General features: G+C 43.0%; 3 protein-coding genes across 3 annotated transcripts; 1 reads left to right on the top strand and 2 right to left on the bottom strand.

Annotated features, from left to right (window-relative positions):
* The first annotated feature begins 62 nt into the window (after nt 1-62).
* On the top strand, nt 63-1,408 carry LOC147584413 (protocadherin alpha-12-like). The gene is made up of 2 exons (XM_086716420.1): nt 63-1,322; nt 1,394-1,408. Exons 1-2 carry the CDS (start codon nt 63-65, stop codon nt 1,406-1,408), a joined length of 1,275 nt encoding a protein of 424 aa, XP_086572546.1.
* LOC147584412 (uncharacterized) lies at nt 1,244-6,627 on the bottom strand. Its single transcript, XM_086716405.1, has 2 exons — nt 6,616-6,627; nt 1,244-2,603 (listed from the first exon to the last, which is right to left on the bottom strand). The coding sequence occupies exons 1-2, from the start codon at nt 6,625-6,627 to the stop codon at nt 1,440-1,442; spliced, it is 1,176 nt and encodes a 391-aa protein (XP_086572531.1). The 3' UTR covers nt 1,244-1,439.
* A 4,544-nt stretch (nt 6,628-11,171) lies between these two features.
* On the bottom strand, nt 11,172-15,308 carry LOC147584411 (uncharacterized). Its single transcript, XM_086716398.1, is given in 2 exon segments — nt 11,172-12,691; nt 15,286-15,308. Coding segments are annotated over 2 exon segments (1,305 nt in total). The 3' UTR covers nt 11,172-11,409.
* Nucleotides 15,309-17,048: the final 1,740 nt, after the last annotated feature.

Here is a 17,048-nt window from a genome sequence, read left to right as displayed (position 1 = left end):
GGAAGTGGCTAAACCAAAAAGAACCTCAGGATCTTTCTTGTACTTACATAATCAGTCACATGATGTCGCTGTACACTCAGAAGGTGGAAAAGGAAAACTTTGTCTCGCGTTCAGCTTCCAACAACTGGCAGAATAGGATCGACTCCATATTGACCGGAACGCTGGGTAAATTTTATCAAACATATACCTACGGAAAGAAAGACTGCTCACAAAGGTTCCCAGGCGAGCAGTCCCTTAAAACTAACAGTCCCATCTCAGAGATCTCGTTAACTACAATGGTGTTTTCCTGGAGAGGAGGCCCAGGAGCCCGGCGATTGCTCCTGGCGCTTCTGCTCCTTGCAGCTGGGAAATCTGGGAGCGGCCAGGTCCACTACTCGGTCCCGGAGGAGGCCAAACACGGCACTTTCGTGGGCCGCATCGCGCAAGACCTGGGACTGGAACTAGCGGAGCTCGTACCGCGCTTTTTCCGTGTGGCATCCAAAGGCCGCCGAGACCTTCTGGAGGTAAATCTGCAGAATGGCATTTTGTTTGTGAATTCTCGGATCGACCGAGAGGAGCTCTGTGGGAGGAGTACCGAGTGTAGCATCCACCTGGAGGTGATCGTGGACAGGCCGCTGCAGGTTTTCCATGTGGAGGTGGAGGTGAAAGACATTAATGATAACCCGCCGGTGTTCAGAGAAGTAGAACAAAAGGTACTTATCTCTGAATCTGCACCTCTGGATTCTCATTTTCCTCTAGAGGGCGCTTCCGATGCGGACATCGGCGTAAACTCTCTTCTGACCTATAGGTTAGGTATAAATGAGTATTTTACTCTTAAATTAATAACGAAAAACGATAAAAGTATATTGCCTGAACTAGTTCTACGGAAGTCATTGGATAGAGAGGAAACGCCAGAACTTAATATATTGCTGACCTCCCAGGATGGCGGTAAACCCGAGCTAACAGGATCTGTTCAGATTAAAATAAGCATCCTGGATGTGAATGACAACGCTCCGGAGTTTGATAAGCCTGGCTATAGAGTAGTGTTGTTTGAAAATGTCCCAAACGGCACGAGAGTGATTCAATTAAATGCTTCTGATCTAGACGAAGGGGTCAATAGAGAAATTTCCTATGCAATCAGACTGATTTTGCCAGTGAGTGAGAAATGCATGTTTTCAATAAATGCAGAAACAGGTGAAATCAGAATTTATGGGAAATTGGATTTTGAAGAGAATAATGAGTATGAAATTCAGGTTAACGCCATTGATAAAGGGATTCCTTCCATGGCAGGTCACTGCACAGTCCTAGTGGAAGTTCTGGACCTGAATGACAATACCCCTGAGGTAATGATTACTTCGTTGTCTCCCCCGGTGAGAGAGGATGTTCAGGTGGGCACTGTCATCGCCTTGATCAGCGTGTCCGACCGTGACTCTGGCGCCAACGGGCAGGTGACCTGCTCACTAACACCCCATGTCCCTTTCAAGCTGGTGTCCACCTTCAAGAATTACTATTCGCTGGTGCTGGACAGCGCCCTGGACCGCGAGAGCGTGGCGAACTATGAGCTGCTGGTGACCGCATGGGACGGGGGCTCGCCTTCGCTGTCGGCCACGGCCAGCCTGTCCGTGGAAGTGGCCGACGTGAACGACAACGCGCCGACATTCGCGCAGGCTGAGTACACGGTGTTCGTGAAGGAGAACAACCCTCCCGGCTGCCACATCTTCACGGTGTCCGCGCGGGACGCGGACGCGCAGGAGAACGCGCTGGTGTCCTACTCGCTGGTGGAGCGGCGGGTGGGCGAGCGTGCGCTGTCGAGCTACGTGTCGGTGCACGCCGAGAGCGGCAAGGTGTACGCGCTGCAGCCGCTGGACCACGAGGAGCTGGAGCTGCTGCAGTTCCAAGTGAGCGCGCGCGACGCGGGCGTGCCCCCGCTGGGCAGCAACGTGACGCTGCAGGTGTTCGTGCTGGACGAGAACGACAACGCGCCCGCGCTGCTGCCGCTGCCAGGGGCGGGCGGCGCGGGCGGCGCCGTGAGCGAGCTGGTGTGGCGGTCGGTGGGCGCGGGCCACGTGGTGGCGAAGGTGCGCGCGGTGGACGCGGACTCGGGCTACAACGCGTGGCTGTCGTACGAGCTGCAGCCGGCGGCGGGTGGCGCGCGCAGCCCGTTCCGCGTGGCGCTGTACACGGGCGAGATCAGCACGACGCGCAGCCTGGACGAGGCGGACTCGCCGCGCCAGCGCCTGCTGGTGCTGGTGAGGGACCACGGCGAGCCGGCGCTGACGGCCACGGCCACCGTGCTGCTGTCGCTGGTGGAGAGCGGCCAGGCGCCCAAGGCCTCGTCGCGGGTGTTGGCGGGCGCCGCTGGCGCGGAGACGGCGCTGGTGGATGTCAACGTGTACCTGATCATCGCCATCTGCGCGGTGTCCAGCCTGCTGGTGCTCACGCTGCTGCTGTACGTGGCGCTGCGGTGCTCGGCGCCGCCCAGCGAGGGCGCGTGCGGGCCGGGGAAGCCCACGCTGGTGTGTTCCAGCGCGGTGGGGAGCTGGTCGTACTCGCAGCAGAGGCGGCAGAGGGTGTGCTCTGGGGAGGGTCCGCCCAAGACCGACCTCATGGCCTTCAGCCCTAGCCTTCCACAGTCGGGAGAAGATTGTTTAAATTCTTCCAGTGAAGTAAGTCATTGATATTATTTAAGCATATTTGTTTTCTTTAATAACTTTTTGTTAGCGTATAAATAATCTTTTCTTTTTTCTTTGTGTTATCTTTTCTTTTTTTTTTATTTTTTTTTAAATTTTTTTTTTTCAACGTTTATTTATTTTTGGGACAGAGAGAGACAGAGCATGAACGGGGGAGGGGCAGAGAGAGAGGGAGACACAGAATCGGAAACAGGCTCCAGGCTCCGAGCCATCAGCCCAGAGCCCGATGCGGGGCTCGAACTCCCGGACCGGGAGATCGTGACCTGGCTGAAGTCGGACGCTTAACCGACTGCGCCACCCAGGCGCCCCTCTTTTCTTTTTACATTCATTTATTTTGAGAGAGAGAGAGAGAGACCAAGCAGGGAAGGGGCAGAGAGGAGAGACAGAATCTTAAGCAGGCTCCACGCTGTCAGCACAGAACCCGAAGTGGGGCTGTATCTCACAAACCCTGGGGTCATGACCTGAGTGGAAATCAAGAGTCGGTTTAGCCTACCGAGCCGTCCCGGGGCACCCCTCAATTGAATCTTTTAAAGTGTATTTTACATCTTGTAATTTTTTTACCGCAAAAATATGCAGAGGTTTCTCTGACTAGAGAATAAAAACTTAAGTCATTCAGCCTGGTAGTGAAGGCCTTAAACTTTCCTGCCTTTGCCTACTACTATCTCACATATCTTTAGTTAGAACATGAAATATAGCATCATTCCATCAATAATTTTAATCATATATGGTATTGAAATACACCACCTAGGTGGTTCCCTTCATTGTAGAAGTGTAGGTATACTCTTTATTAAAGAGTTCCTTGAAAGATAACTTTTCTTTAAAAAAAATTTTTTTAAGTTTTCATTTATTTTTGAGAGAGAGAGACAGAGCATGAGTGGGGGAGGGGCAGAGAGAGAGAGAGACACACACACACAATCCGGAGCAGGCTCCAGGCTCTGAGCTGTCAGCACAGAGCCGGATGCAGGGCTCAAACCCACAAGCCGTGAGATCATGACCTGAGCTGAAGTTGGACGCTTAACTGACTGAGCTACCCAGGCACCCCAAGATAGATAACTTTTCAACTGGAAAGTGTTCCCTTTGGAGAGATAAATATGAATAAATGAGCAGAGTTTGCTCTAGTGAATGTGTACTTGAAGGATGGAGCAGGGGAGATTCTGAAGGTAGGAAAACGAGTAAAGAATTTTTTTATTGTACTCTAGATATCAGGTAATGGAGACAAATCATGACAGTCAAAATGGATTGAAAGAAACATGTACAAGAGGCATTGGCAAAGTAGAGGCAACCTAATAATGACCGATTCATTACAAATCATAAAAGAAAGACAAAAGTAGAGGACGACACTAATGTTTTTAGTTTGGTCACTTAGGAGGATGAGATTGCCAGTAACTGAGATGCAGGGTACAGTAGGAGAAACAGTTTGTGTATGGTTGTCCAGCTACCAAATGGAGAGAAACATTTAAGAAAATATTACTTCTGTGGTTCTTGGAGCATGCCATTATGATTGGAAATGTCATTTTGATCTGGAACTCAGGAGAGATGATAAAAGTAGATTTGGGAGTAATTCCCTTAGAGAACAACCTATGAAAGAATTAAATCAGAAGATATACATAACAAAATGAAATCAATGTGTCCAAGTAAAGAATTTAGGTGAATAGGTGTGTTAGTTCCTGGGGTTGCTGTAGCAAATTACCAAAAACTGGCTGGCTTAAGACAACAAAAAATTACTTTCTCTCCACTCTGGGAACCAGAAGTCCAAAATTAAAGTTTTGGCAGGGCTGTACCCTCTGGAGCTTGAAAGGAAAATGTGTTATCTCTGATATCTCCTCATGGCTATCGGCATTCCTTGGCTTTTGGCCACACCGCTCTGTCTCCCTGGTCACATTGCCTACTTTTCTTCTTCTTTTTTATTATTATAATAATTTATAGTTTTATATATTCAAAATCTGAGTGTATCCATTGTTTATAAATGTAGATTCATGATTACAAGTCAAATTGGGTAGTATTTATAAGTATGATCTATATCAAAAAGGTAAAAGTATTATTTATTATACTTATTATATAGCAATTTAATTTCTTTTGGACACAATAGAAACATATTTCTAGTTACACTCTTGGTTAAATTTATATTCCTTAGTGATGTGTTTATCCTCTGGAGTTATTACCGAGCATCAGAAATTCAGAGGAGAGGTTGAGGCTACTAGATATCTAAGACTTTAGTCAGAGATTCCAGTCTGTAATTATTGGGATGTCCATTACTCTCTTCAAAGCTACTATTTTTTTCCTGAATTTTGAGCCTTTAATATGGGCACAAGATTCTCCAAAATTTGAAGATTAAATTTTTTGCTTATGTTTATCTTTTTGATCCTTAAAACATTTAAAATGATTTTTTGAGGTGTAAAACTTCTTTGTAAAGAAATACACAATGTTAAGAACTGTGTAGAATAAAAAACGTAAGCTTCAAATGCTGGTAAACATTAATAGTTGGAGCCTATATTTTCAGATCTTTTGTCTGTGAATTAATAGGTCAAATTATAGGTATTCTATATAAATACTTTTGTCACTTTTGTTCAATGATTCTGTCTCTATTTTTCTTCAAATGGTTTTTCAATTTGAACCCATTGCTAGAATAATTGTATAACATTCAAAAAAATTTAAAGTAAAATATCCTGTTCATTGCCACTATCACATAATTTTTTGACAAAAAAGTTTTATCTTTATTGGACTTTGTGCATATAATATTTCCAATAAAACAAAAAGTAAAAAATAAAAAAATAATATATTATAAACATGCATATATAATGATTGTTTTTTAATTCCATTAAGTAATACCATTATTTTTTATCGTCCCTGTGTTTATTTTATTTTAATTTAAATTTTAGGTAGTTAACATACAGTGCAATATTGGTTTCAGGAATATAATTCATTGATTCATCACTTACATACAGCACCCAGTGCTCATCACAACAAGTGTTCTCCTTAGTACCCATCAACCCGCCTAGCCCATCTCCCATCCTCCTCCCTCCATCAACCCAGTTTGTTCTTTATCATTAAGATTCTCTTGTAGTTTGTTTCCCTCTCTTCTCTTCCCCCTCCTTCCCATATGTTCATCTGTTTTGTTTCTTAAATTCCACGCATGAGTGAAAGAAATCATATGGTATTTGTCTTTCTCTGATTGACTTATTTTGCTCAGCATAATATATTCTAGCTCTATCCACATCATTGCAAATGGCAAGATTTCATTCTTTTTGATGGCTGAATTACATATTTGTACATATATACATATCTTCTTGTCCACTCATCAGTCTGGACATTTGGGCTCTCTCCATAGTTTGGCTATTGTTGATAATGCTGCTATAAACATTGTGTTGCATGTACCCCTTCAAATCTGTATTTTTGTATCTTTTGGGTTAATACCTAATAGTGCAATTGCTGGATTGTAGGGTAGTTCTATTTTTAGTTTCTTGAGGAACCTCTATACTGTTCTCCAGAGTGGCTGCACTAGTTTGCATTCCCACCAACAGTGCAAGAGGATTCCTTTTGCTCTGCACCCTCAACAACACCTGTTGTTTCTTGTGTTGTTAATTTTAGCCATTCTGACAGCTGTGAGGTGGTATCTCATTGTGGTTTTGATGTTTATTTCCCTGGTGATGAGTGATGTGGAGCATCTTTTCATGTATTAGTTAGCCATCTGTATGCCTTCTTTGGAAAAGTGTCTATTTATGTCTTCTACCCATTTTTTAACTGGGCTATTTATTTTTTTGGGTGTTGAGTTTGATAAATTCTTTACAGATTTTGGATACTAACTCTTTATCAAATATGTCATTACAAATATCTTCTCTTATTCTGTAGGTTGCCTTTTAGTTTTGTTGATTGTTTCCTTTGCTGTGCAGAAGCTTTTTATTTTGATGAGGTCCCAATAGTTCATCTTTGCTTTTGTTTACTTTGCCTTCAGCGACATGCCTGGTAAGAAGTTGCTCTGATTGAAGTCAAAGAGGTTTCTGCCTGTGTTCTCCTCCAGTATTTTGATGGTTTCCTATCTCATATTTAGGTCTTTCACCCATTTTGAATTATTTTTGTGTATGGTGTAAAAAAGCGGTCCAGTTTCATTCTTCTGCATGTTGCCATCTAGTTTTCCCAACACCGTTTATTGAAGAGACTGTCTTTTTTCCACTGGATACTCTTTCCTACTTTGAAGATTAGTTGACTATATATTCGTGGGTTCATTTCTGGGTTTTCTATTCCATTCAATTGGTCTATGTGTCTGTTTTTGTGACAGTACCTTATCTTTATAATACAGCTTGAAATCCAGAATTGTGATGCCTCTAGATTTTTTTTAAGGTTTGCTTTGGCTATTTGGGGTCTTTTGTGATTCCATACAAATTTTAGGATTGTTTGTTCTAGCTCTTCGAAAAATGCTGGTGGTATTTTGACAAGGATTGCATTAAATGTGTCGATTGCTTTGGGTAGTATAGACATTTTAACAATGTTTCTTCTCCAATCCACGAGCGTGGAATGCTTTTCCATTTCTTTGTGTCCTCTTCAATTTCTTTCATAAGTGTTCTATAGTTTTCAGAGTACAGATTTTTTACCTCTTTAGTTAGGTTTTTTCCTAGGTATCTTACTATTTTTGGTGAAGTTGCAAATGGGATCAATTCCTTGATTTCTTTTTCTGCTGCTTTGTTTTTGGTGTACAGAAATGCAACAGATTTCTGGATGTTGATTTTATATCCTGCGACTTTGCTAAGTTCATATATTAGTTCTAGAAATTTTTTGGTGGAGCTGTTCGGGTTTTCTACATAGGAGTATCATGTCGTCCGCAAGTAGTGAAAATTTGACTTCTTCCTTGCCAGTTCGGATGCCTTTTATTTCTTTTTGTTGTCTGATTGCTAAAGCTAAGATTTCCAGGACTATGTTAAATAGTAATGTTGAGAGTGGACATCCTTGTCTTGTTCCTGACCATAGGGGAAAGGCTGTTGGTTTTTCCCCATTGAGGATGATATCAGCTGTGGGTCTTTCATATATGGCCTTTATAAACTTGAGGTATTTTCCATCTATCCCTACATTATTGAGGTTTTTTTTTTTAAATCAAGAATGGTTGCTGTATTTTGTCAAAACATTGCCTCCTCTTCTGAATATCATCTTCTTCATATGTTTGTTTGCCTTATAAGGATACATGTGATTGCACTTTAGGGCCTACCTAGGTAATCGAGGCTAAGCTCCTTCTCTCAGGACCCTAAGCTTAATCACATAATTTTCCATAGGAAGTAATATTTGCAGGTTCCAGGGATTAAGATGTGGGCATATCTTTTAGGGGAGTTGCCATTCAACCCACTATAATAAGCTAAAAATCACAAGGTAATACAACAGACAGCTGAAATAAAACTCAAAGTACAATACATCAAGTAAATGTTAGAAGTTTGAGGGGAAGAGGAGGAGATAAACAGAACAAACTTCCCCCTGAAGAAGTAGAAAGTTTAAGTGTGTGTGTGTATAATATGTGTACATGTGTGTGTATACATATTTAAAGACACTTGAGTATTTTTGTAGTGTGAGGAAAAGAAGCAAGTAAAGAAGGAGATACTGAAGATGAGGCAGATTAAGAATGTAGATAAAGATGAAAAGTATGAAGGATAATGTTTTAGGAGGATAAGATTGGCTTTAAAAGTAGGGACCACTTTTCCTTAGTAGGCAATGAAAAAATAGAGAATATAAAGAAAAATGTTGATATAAGAAGAGAGCCATTAAATTTATGTTTGATTACTTATCTCTCTGGGTAAATTATCTGAGAATGAAATGGTGGGAATGAGGCTGGGAATTTGAGAAGAGAAAGAAGAAAATCTAGAAGAATCTCTGTATGTAGGAGGAAAGAGTTATGAATTCATTTGAGAGCCCAATCAAGGTAAAGGTGAGAGTAAGCTTGCAGGGAATACAGAGATGATGGTGAAGTGGCATCCCTAAATGGAGAAGCTCAATAAGAGAGAAAATGAGTAGTTAGGCTGTGTATTGGAAGCTAAGGGAAATGTTAGGGGAATAATGTAAGTAGTTAAGTGCTTTTGGGGTGTCTGACGTATTATAAATAGTTGATCATATAATCAAGGTTAGGTGGAAAGGAAAGGGAAACAGGATGGAGCTTGATAAACAAGAACAACAGAAAGAATCGAGGGACTGTTCCCACTATAAGAGTAAAGCTATGTTAATAAAAGTAATGGAACATGAGAGGAGGATGAGTTTAAGAGAATATCAAATACACTACCCAAATTTTCACAGATGAGCAAAAATACAAAAATGAACTCAACTATTGTTTCCTGCAGATTTGTGCATAGAACAGGCAAGATAATTGTTGGAGCTGTACTGCATCTTTTTTTTTTAATTTTAAAATGTTTATTTTTAAGAGAGAGTGAGAAAGAGTCACAGCGCAAGTGGGGGAAGAGCAGAGAGAGGGGGAGACAGGATTGGAAGCAGGCTTCAGGCTCCAAGCTGTCAGCACAGAGCCAGACGTAGGGCTTGAAGTGGTGAACCGTGAGATCATGATGTGATCTGAAGTTTGATTTTTAACCGACTGAGCCACTCAGGAGCCCCTGTACTGCATCTTTCATAGCCCTATTTCACCTGGAACTTTTTGGCTTGGTAAAGATAGTTGTAGCAGTAGGTAAATGTAAAATTTTCTTCCTTTCTTCCTTGCTAAAGATGTGTTAGCATCTACCTGTTGATTTTGGGAGTATCAGTCAATTTAAATGATAGTAAGTTTTTTTTCCAGTGATGGTGTGCAAGAGAAGAGGGAAGTTTAGCTTATTTGTAGTAATCTAAATTCCATCAAATAGATAGGATGCTACTTCTTGGCATGTTTTATACAAAGAGAAATTTAAAGCATTGTTATATTTTAATAGTCTAAATTATTGTGTTTATGCACAAGTGTGCTCCCATACAAACTCATACACACATTGACAGGACACTTCCTTTAAATACAAATATTGTATCCACATTTCACCGTCATATTTGGGGGAAGTTACAAATACAGTATATTTATTTAAAATCTGGTATATCACTTATTAATATTTTTCACAATCATTTGTTTTCTTCTTATAATTGATTGTGTTTCCATTTTGAGTCAATGGCTGTTGTGTGAGCAGTTATAAATAAATATTATAGGAAAAAGATATTCCCAAACAAAACCCCCCAAACTAGGCAGAACTGGAAACTGATTTCCAAAAGTAAATGCCGAAATTTCCTCTTTCAAAATTCTGCATGAAAGTTTCTGCAAAAATTTATTTGTGGAAAAATGGAATTCATCGACAAATTTTCAACTAGCATCCAATAAAAAGAAGAATGTAGTTATTTACTGTCTCTGGAAAGAAAGACATTTAATCTTCAGTTGGGTATTTGCAGTGAAAAACCTCACGAAATGCAAAAAAAAAAAAAAAAAAACCAACCCTACATCAACGGAAAATAGGAATACTGAATCATGTTTACAGTTACAAATTCATGCGCTTGGTGTCGCTCTTCACTGAGAACGTTTGCCTGAAGAACGTGCCTCCGCTTCTTCCGTCCTGCAGAAAATTTGGCAGATAGTGGAAAACCTCTAGTGAATCCTTCCCCAATAGAAGGCCGTGAGAATCAGTTTGCGGTAAGGTATTACATATACATTAAGCTATCTTTGAATCCTTTTGAGTGCACCATGCTGTTTTCCTGGCGAGGAGGCCCCGGAGCCCTGAGTTTTCTCCAGTCGCTTCTGCTGCTCACAGCCTGGGAGGCTGGGAGCGGCCAGATCCACTACTCGGTCCTGGAAGAGGCCAAACACGGCACTTTCGTGGGCCGAATCGCACAGGACCTGGGGCTGGAGCTGGCAGAGCTGGTGCGACGCCAATTCCGGGTGGTGTCCAAAGGCCGCGGGGACCTACTGGAGGTAAATCTGCAGAATGGAATTTTGTTTGTGAATTCTCGGATCGACCGGGAGGCGTTGTGCGGGCGGAACGCGGAGTGCAGCATCCACCTGGAGGTGATCGTGGACAGTCCGCTGCAGGTTTTCCATGTGGAGGTGGAGGTTAAAGATATTAACGACAACCCGCCTGTGTTCCCTGAAAGTAAGAAAAGAATAATCATTGCGGAATCTAGACCCCCAGAAACTCGGTTTCCACTAGATGGCGCATCCGATGCAGATATTGGAATAAACTCAGCCTTGACCTACCGAATCGATCCCAACGACTATTTCGCTTTGGACACACAAAACAATCGTGAACAAACGTCTTCGTTGTCACTTGTGTTGAGAAAATCATTGGACAGAGAGCAAATTCAGGAGCATAGTTTATTATTGACAGCCAATGATGGGGGTAAACCGGAGATGACCGGCACAGTTCAGCTGCTGATCGAAATTCTGGATGTGAATGACAATGCCCCAGAATTTGACCAATTCATTTATAAAGTGACGATATTAGAGAACGCATTTAATGGTACATTAGTGATCAAGCTAAATGCCACAGATCTTGATGATGGTGCGAATGGAGACATAAGCTACTCATTTAGAAGGCCTGTATCTCCTGCAGTGCTGAATGCATTTATCATAAATCCTAACAGTGGAGAAATTAGAACAAAGGGTAAACTAGATTTCGAAGAAAAGAAATTGTACGAAATATCGGTGGAGGCAATAGACAAGGGGAATATTCCAATGGCAGGTCATTGTACCATTTTTGTGGAAGTACTAGATATAAACGATAATATCCCACATATTACCATCACTTCTCTGTCACTCCCGGTACGAGAGGATGTTCAGGTGGGCACTGTCATCGCCTTGATCAGCGTGTCCGACCGTGACTCTGGCGCCAACGGGCAGGTGACCTGCTCGCTAACACCCCATGTCCCCTTCAAGCTGGTGTCCACCTTCAAGAATTACTATTCGCTGGTGCTGGACAGAGCCCTGGACCGCGAGAGCGTGTCGGACTATGCTGTAGTGGTGACCGCACGGGACGGGGGCTCGCCTTCGCTGTCGGCCACGGCCAGCCTGTCCGTGGAAGTGGCCGACGTGAACGACAACGCGCCGACATTCGCGCAGGCCGAGTACACGGTGTTCGTGAAGGAGAACAACCCTCCCGGCTGCCACATCTTCACGGTGTCCGCGCGGGACGCGGACGCGCAGGAGAACGCGCTGGTGTCCTACTCGCTGGTGGAGCGGCGGGTGGGCGAGCGTGCGCTGTCGAGCTACGTGTCGGTGCACGCCGAGAGCGGCAAGGTGTACGCGCTGCAGCCGCTGGACCACGAGGAGCTGGAGCTGCTGCAGTTCCAAGTGAGCGCGCGCGACGCGGGCGTGCCCCCGCTGGGCAGCAACGTGACGCTGCAGGTGTTCGTGCTGGACGAGAACGACAACGCGCCCGCGCTGCTGCCGCTGCCAGGGGCGGGCGGCGCGGGCGGCGCGGTGAGCGAGCTGGTGTGGCGGTCGGTGGGCGCGGGCCACGTGGTGGCGAAGGTGCGCGCGGTGGACGCGGACTCGGGCTACAACGCGTGGCTGTCGTACGAGCTGCAGCCGGCGGCGGGTGGCGCGCGCAGCCCGTTCCGCGTGGCGCTGTACACGGGCGAGATCAGCACGACGCGCAGCCTGGACGAGGCGGACTCGCCGCGCCAGCGCCTGCTGGTGCTGGTGAGGGACCACGGCGAGCCGGCGCTGACGGCCACGGCCACCGTGCTGCTGTCGCTGGTGGAGAGCGGCCAGGCGCCCAAGGCCTCGTCGCGGGTGTTGGCGGGCGCCGCTGGCGCGGAGACGGCGCTGGTGGATGTCAACGTGTACCTGATCATCGCCATCTGCGCGGTGTCCAGCCTGCTGGTGCTCACGCTGCTGCTGTACGTGGCGCTGCGGTGCTCGGCGCCGCCCAGCGAGGGCGCGTGCGGGCCGGGGAAGCCCACGCTGGTGTGTTCCAGCGCGGTGGGGAGCTGGTCGTACTCGCAGCAGAGGCGGCAGAGGGTGTGCTCTGGGGAGGGTCCGCCCAAGACCGACCTCATGGCCTTTAGCCCCAGCCTTCCTCCGTGTCTGAGTTCTACAGAGGGAACAGGTGAAGGAGAAGCTGATTCAGAACGTTTGAAAGAGGTGAGTTCGTATTTAAAACTGTCATACTATTTTAGCCTTATTCACACTTTTATCGTTTAAGATTCATTCTCAATTGTAAGATTATTCTTTAATTTTGCTCATGGTTATGGAATTTAATGAGTATTACTGACATAGTGGGTCGAATTATTTTTCAGGTAAGTTTTTAGTAAAAAGTCATGATAAACTGCCCATAACGGTAATCATTTGTGGCGGTTTTTTGTATTACACAGGGTTTATAATTATTTGTTTCCTTTTTTAATGTTTATTTATTTTTGAGAGAGAGGGCGTGAGCGAGGGAGAGGCAGAAAGAGAGGGAGGGGCGGAGAGAGAGGGAGACAGAGGATCGGAAGTGGTGCTGAGATCGCAGAGCCTGATTCGGGGCTCAAACTCACGACCTGAGCTGAAGTAGACCACTTACCTGACTGAGCCATCCACGTACCCGTATTATCATTTATTTTCTGTGTGAGCATTTATAAGAAACCACACCTTGTGAATACTTAAGCATTTAGAAGAGGTTTGTTTTAATGAGGCTAACCAGAATTTTAAAACTTTAAATGTTTTTATAAAATTTATACATATGCCATTTTACGTGTTTTATTTTAAAGAGGGCATAACCTTTTACATAAATGCCCTTTAAAGGTGCATTTTTGTTTCTTTAAAAAATTGTTTTTTTCCGGGGGCTCCTGGGTGGCTCAGTGGGTTAAGTGTCCGACTTTGGCTTTGGTCACGATCTCACAGTTCGTGGGTTGGAGGCCCGTGTTGGGCTCTATGCTGACAGCTTAGACCCTGGAGCCTGCTTCGAATTCTGTGTCTCCCCCTCTCTCTGTCCTTCCCCTGATCGCATTCTGTCTGTCTCTCAAAAATAAATAAACATTAAAAAAAATTTTTAAAGGGGCGCCTGGGTGGCTTAGTTGGTTGGGGTTGCAACTTTGGCTCAGGTCATGATCTCAAAGTTTGTGAGTTTGAGCCCCCCCCAGCGGGCTCTGTGCTGACAGCTCAGAGCCTGGAGCCTGCTTTGGATTCTATGTCTCCCTCTCTCTCGGTCCCTAACCCACTCGCATTCTGTCTCTGTCTGTCTCAAAAATAAATAAACAAAAAAAAAATTTTTTTTAAAGTTTTTTTGGCTTGGTCCCTCCTCATTTTCTTCTAGTCACATCACCATTCCTGTCAGGTATCCAATACAAACAGGCTTGTAATTTTCCTTTCACATATTTATTTGCAGTCATTGGATTGCTACACATGTGCAAACATCTGGTGGCTTTTTGTTAGTGTTTATTTTAGCTTATTAGGATAGATAATGCATTTTACATTTCCTCAATCACCAATACCTTTGGAAATCCCCACATATCTAATACTTTTGTATGTTGTCAGACAAGTATCCAATTTCTTTTTTGTTTTTGTTTTTCTTATTTTTTAAAGTAAGCTCCACGGGGGTGCCTAGGTGGCTCAGTCGGTTAAGCATCTGACTTTGGCTCAGGTCATAATCTCACGGTTTGTGAGTTTGAGCCCTGCTCAGAGCCTGGAGCCTGCTTTGGATTCTGTGTCTCCTTCTCTCTCTGCCCCTCCCCCACTTGTGCTCTGTCTCTCTCTAGTAAAAATAAATAAATGTAAAAATAAATTTAAAGTAGGCTCCACACCTAATGTGGAGCACAACATGCTGCGTGAACTCACAATTGGATGCTTTAAACAACTGAGCCACCCAGTTGCCCCAGGATATTTTTAATAGCCGTGTAGTACCCCATAATACAGGGTGAATCATTGATATATATTCAGTTATTCACCTGTTGATGAGTATTTTGTTTCAAGTATTCATTAGCCCTCCTAAACCATGGTGTACTATTACTTACATGTTTCTTATTTATTTATCAAAAACTTTACATTTATTTATTTTTATTTTTAATTTTTAAAAACATTTATTTAGGTTTGAGAGACAGAGCATAAGCAGGGGAGGGACAGAGAGAGAGGGAGACCCAGAATCGGAAGTAGGCTCCAGGCTCTGAGCTGTCATCACAGAGCCCAACACGGGGCTCGAACTTACAAGCCATGAGATCATGACCTGAGCCAAAGTTGATGCTTAACCGACTGAGCCACCCAGGCGCCCCTACATTTATTTGTTTATTTTGAGAGAGAGAGAGAGAGAGAGAGAGAGAGAGAGAGAGTGGGAGAGGGAGAGGGAGAGAGCACGGGCCAGGGAGGGGCAGAGAGAGAGGGAGGGAGAGAATTCCAAGAGGCTCTGTGCTGTCTGGAGCCAGATGCTGGGCTCAATCTCGCCAACCTTGAGATCATGACTGGAGCCTAAATCAAGAGCCTGATGCTTAACCTACTGAGTCACCCAAGCACCCCTCATTTATATATTTCTAAAATATTGGTGGTTTCATTTCTGTGAAATTCATTTTCAGATGTGGAATTGACACATCAAAGGGTATTAATAATTTTAATTTTCAAATGTTTTGCTAGAGTACTTTTCAAGAATTTTGTAGTACTTTTAATTTCCACCAAGTTATGAGCAACCTCTTTTATCTCTAAAAGCAAAAGCAGTCTTACATTCTGCCAGTGTGATATCTCATTGTTACTTTAATTCCTACATACTACCAGTGAATTTCAGCATACTGTCATTTATGTTTGGTTTTCTTTGATTTATCAATTAAATTCTTTTCCCATTTTTATTTGAAAAAAAATGTTTTCAGTTTGAGAAAGTTCTTTTTAAAATATAGATATTAACTTTTATCTTCTACCTATATCACAAATATTTTTTCTCCTATACAACTTATATTGATGTAGTTATGTATATTTTGCCATATAAAGGTGTTTTTTACATTTCTGAACTAAAATACATCTAGTTTTCTTTTATGGATTTTACAGTCTCCATGTTTATTTAGGAAGATCTTAATTTTTATATGGAACATCCATTAATTAAATTAATTTAATAAACATTTATTTCTAATTTAAGTTAATTTGAAAAATTGAAGTATAATTGACATATAACATTATACTCGTTTCAGATATACATATAATGGTTTGACATTTGTATATATTGGAAAATGATCACCACAATAAGTCTAGTTAACACCCATCACCATACATAGTTGCAACTCTTTTTTCTTGTAATTAGAACTTTTCCTATGTACTCTTTTAGCAACTTTGTTTTTAATATTTATTTATTTTGAGAGAGAGTGAGAGCAGGGGAGGAGAGAGAGAGAAAGAGAGAGAGAGAATGAGAGAGAGAATTCCAAGCCAGCTCCATGCTGTCAGTGCAGAGCCTGACTTGGGGCTCAAACTCACAAACTCAGATCATGACCTGAGATAAAATCAAGAGTTGTAGGCTTAACTGACTGAGCCACCCAGGCATCCCTAGCAACTTTCAAATATACAATTTAGTATTATTAAGTATAGTCAATGTACTGTACATTATGTCCCCAGAACTTATTTATTTTATAACCAGAAGTTTGTACCTCTTGCTCACCTTCAGTCATTTTGCCCACTCCCACCCCCTGCAAATGGCAAACACCAATCCATTCTCTGTATAGTTTGGGTTTTTTTAAGGTTCCACACCAGTGAGATCATTTTTCTTTTTTTCTTTTTTATTTATTTTTTAAAATTTACATCCAAATTAGTTAGCAAACAGTGCAACAATGATTTCAGGAGTAGATTCCTTAGTGCCCCTTACCCATTTAGCCCATCCCCCTCCCACTACCCCTCCATAACCCTCAGTTTGTTCTCCAAATTTATAAGTCTCTTCTGTTTTGTCCCCCTCCCTGTTTTTATATTATTTTTGTTTCCCTTATGTTCATCTGTTTTGTCTCTTAAAGTTCTCATATGAGTGAAGTCAAAGGATTTTTGTCTTTCTCTGACTGACTAATTTCACTTAGCATAATACTCTCCAGTTCTATCCACATAGTTGCAAATGGCAAGATTTCATTCTTTTTGATTGCCAAGTAATACTCCATTGTGTGTGTGTGTGTGTGTGTGTGTGTGTGTGTGTGTGTATCACATTTTCTTTATCCATTCATAATTGATGGACATTTGGGCTCTTTCCATACTTCGGCTATTGCTGATAGTGCTGCTATAAACATGGGGGTGCATGTGTCCTTTCGAAACAGCGCGCCTGTATCCCGTGGATAAATGCCTAGTAGTGCGATTGCTGGGTCGTTGGGTAGTTCTATTTTTAGTTTTTTGAGGAACTTCCATACTGTTTTCCAGAGTGGCTACACCAGCTTGCATTCCCATAGTGAGATCATTTTTCTTTTTTTTTTTTAATGTTTATTTATTTTTTTTAAGAGAGAGAGAGATGCAGAGCATGAGTAGGG

This window comes from Puma concolor, chromosome A1 (genome assembly GCF_028749965.1).
Source record: "Puma concolor isolate L17-30 chromosome A1, mPumCon1.1.hap2, whole genome shotgun sequence".
NCBI classification, from domain to species: domain Eukaryota; kingdom Metazoa; phylum Chordata; class Mammalia; order Carnivora; family Felidae; genus Puma; species Puma concolor.
Note: the sequence above shows the minus strand (reverse complement) of the source record. Positions and strands in the feature narration are given on the sequence as shown.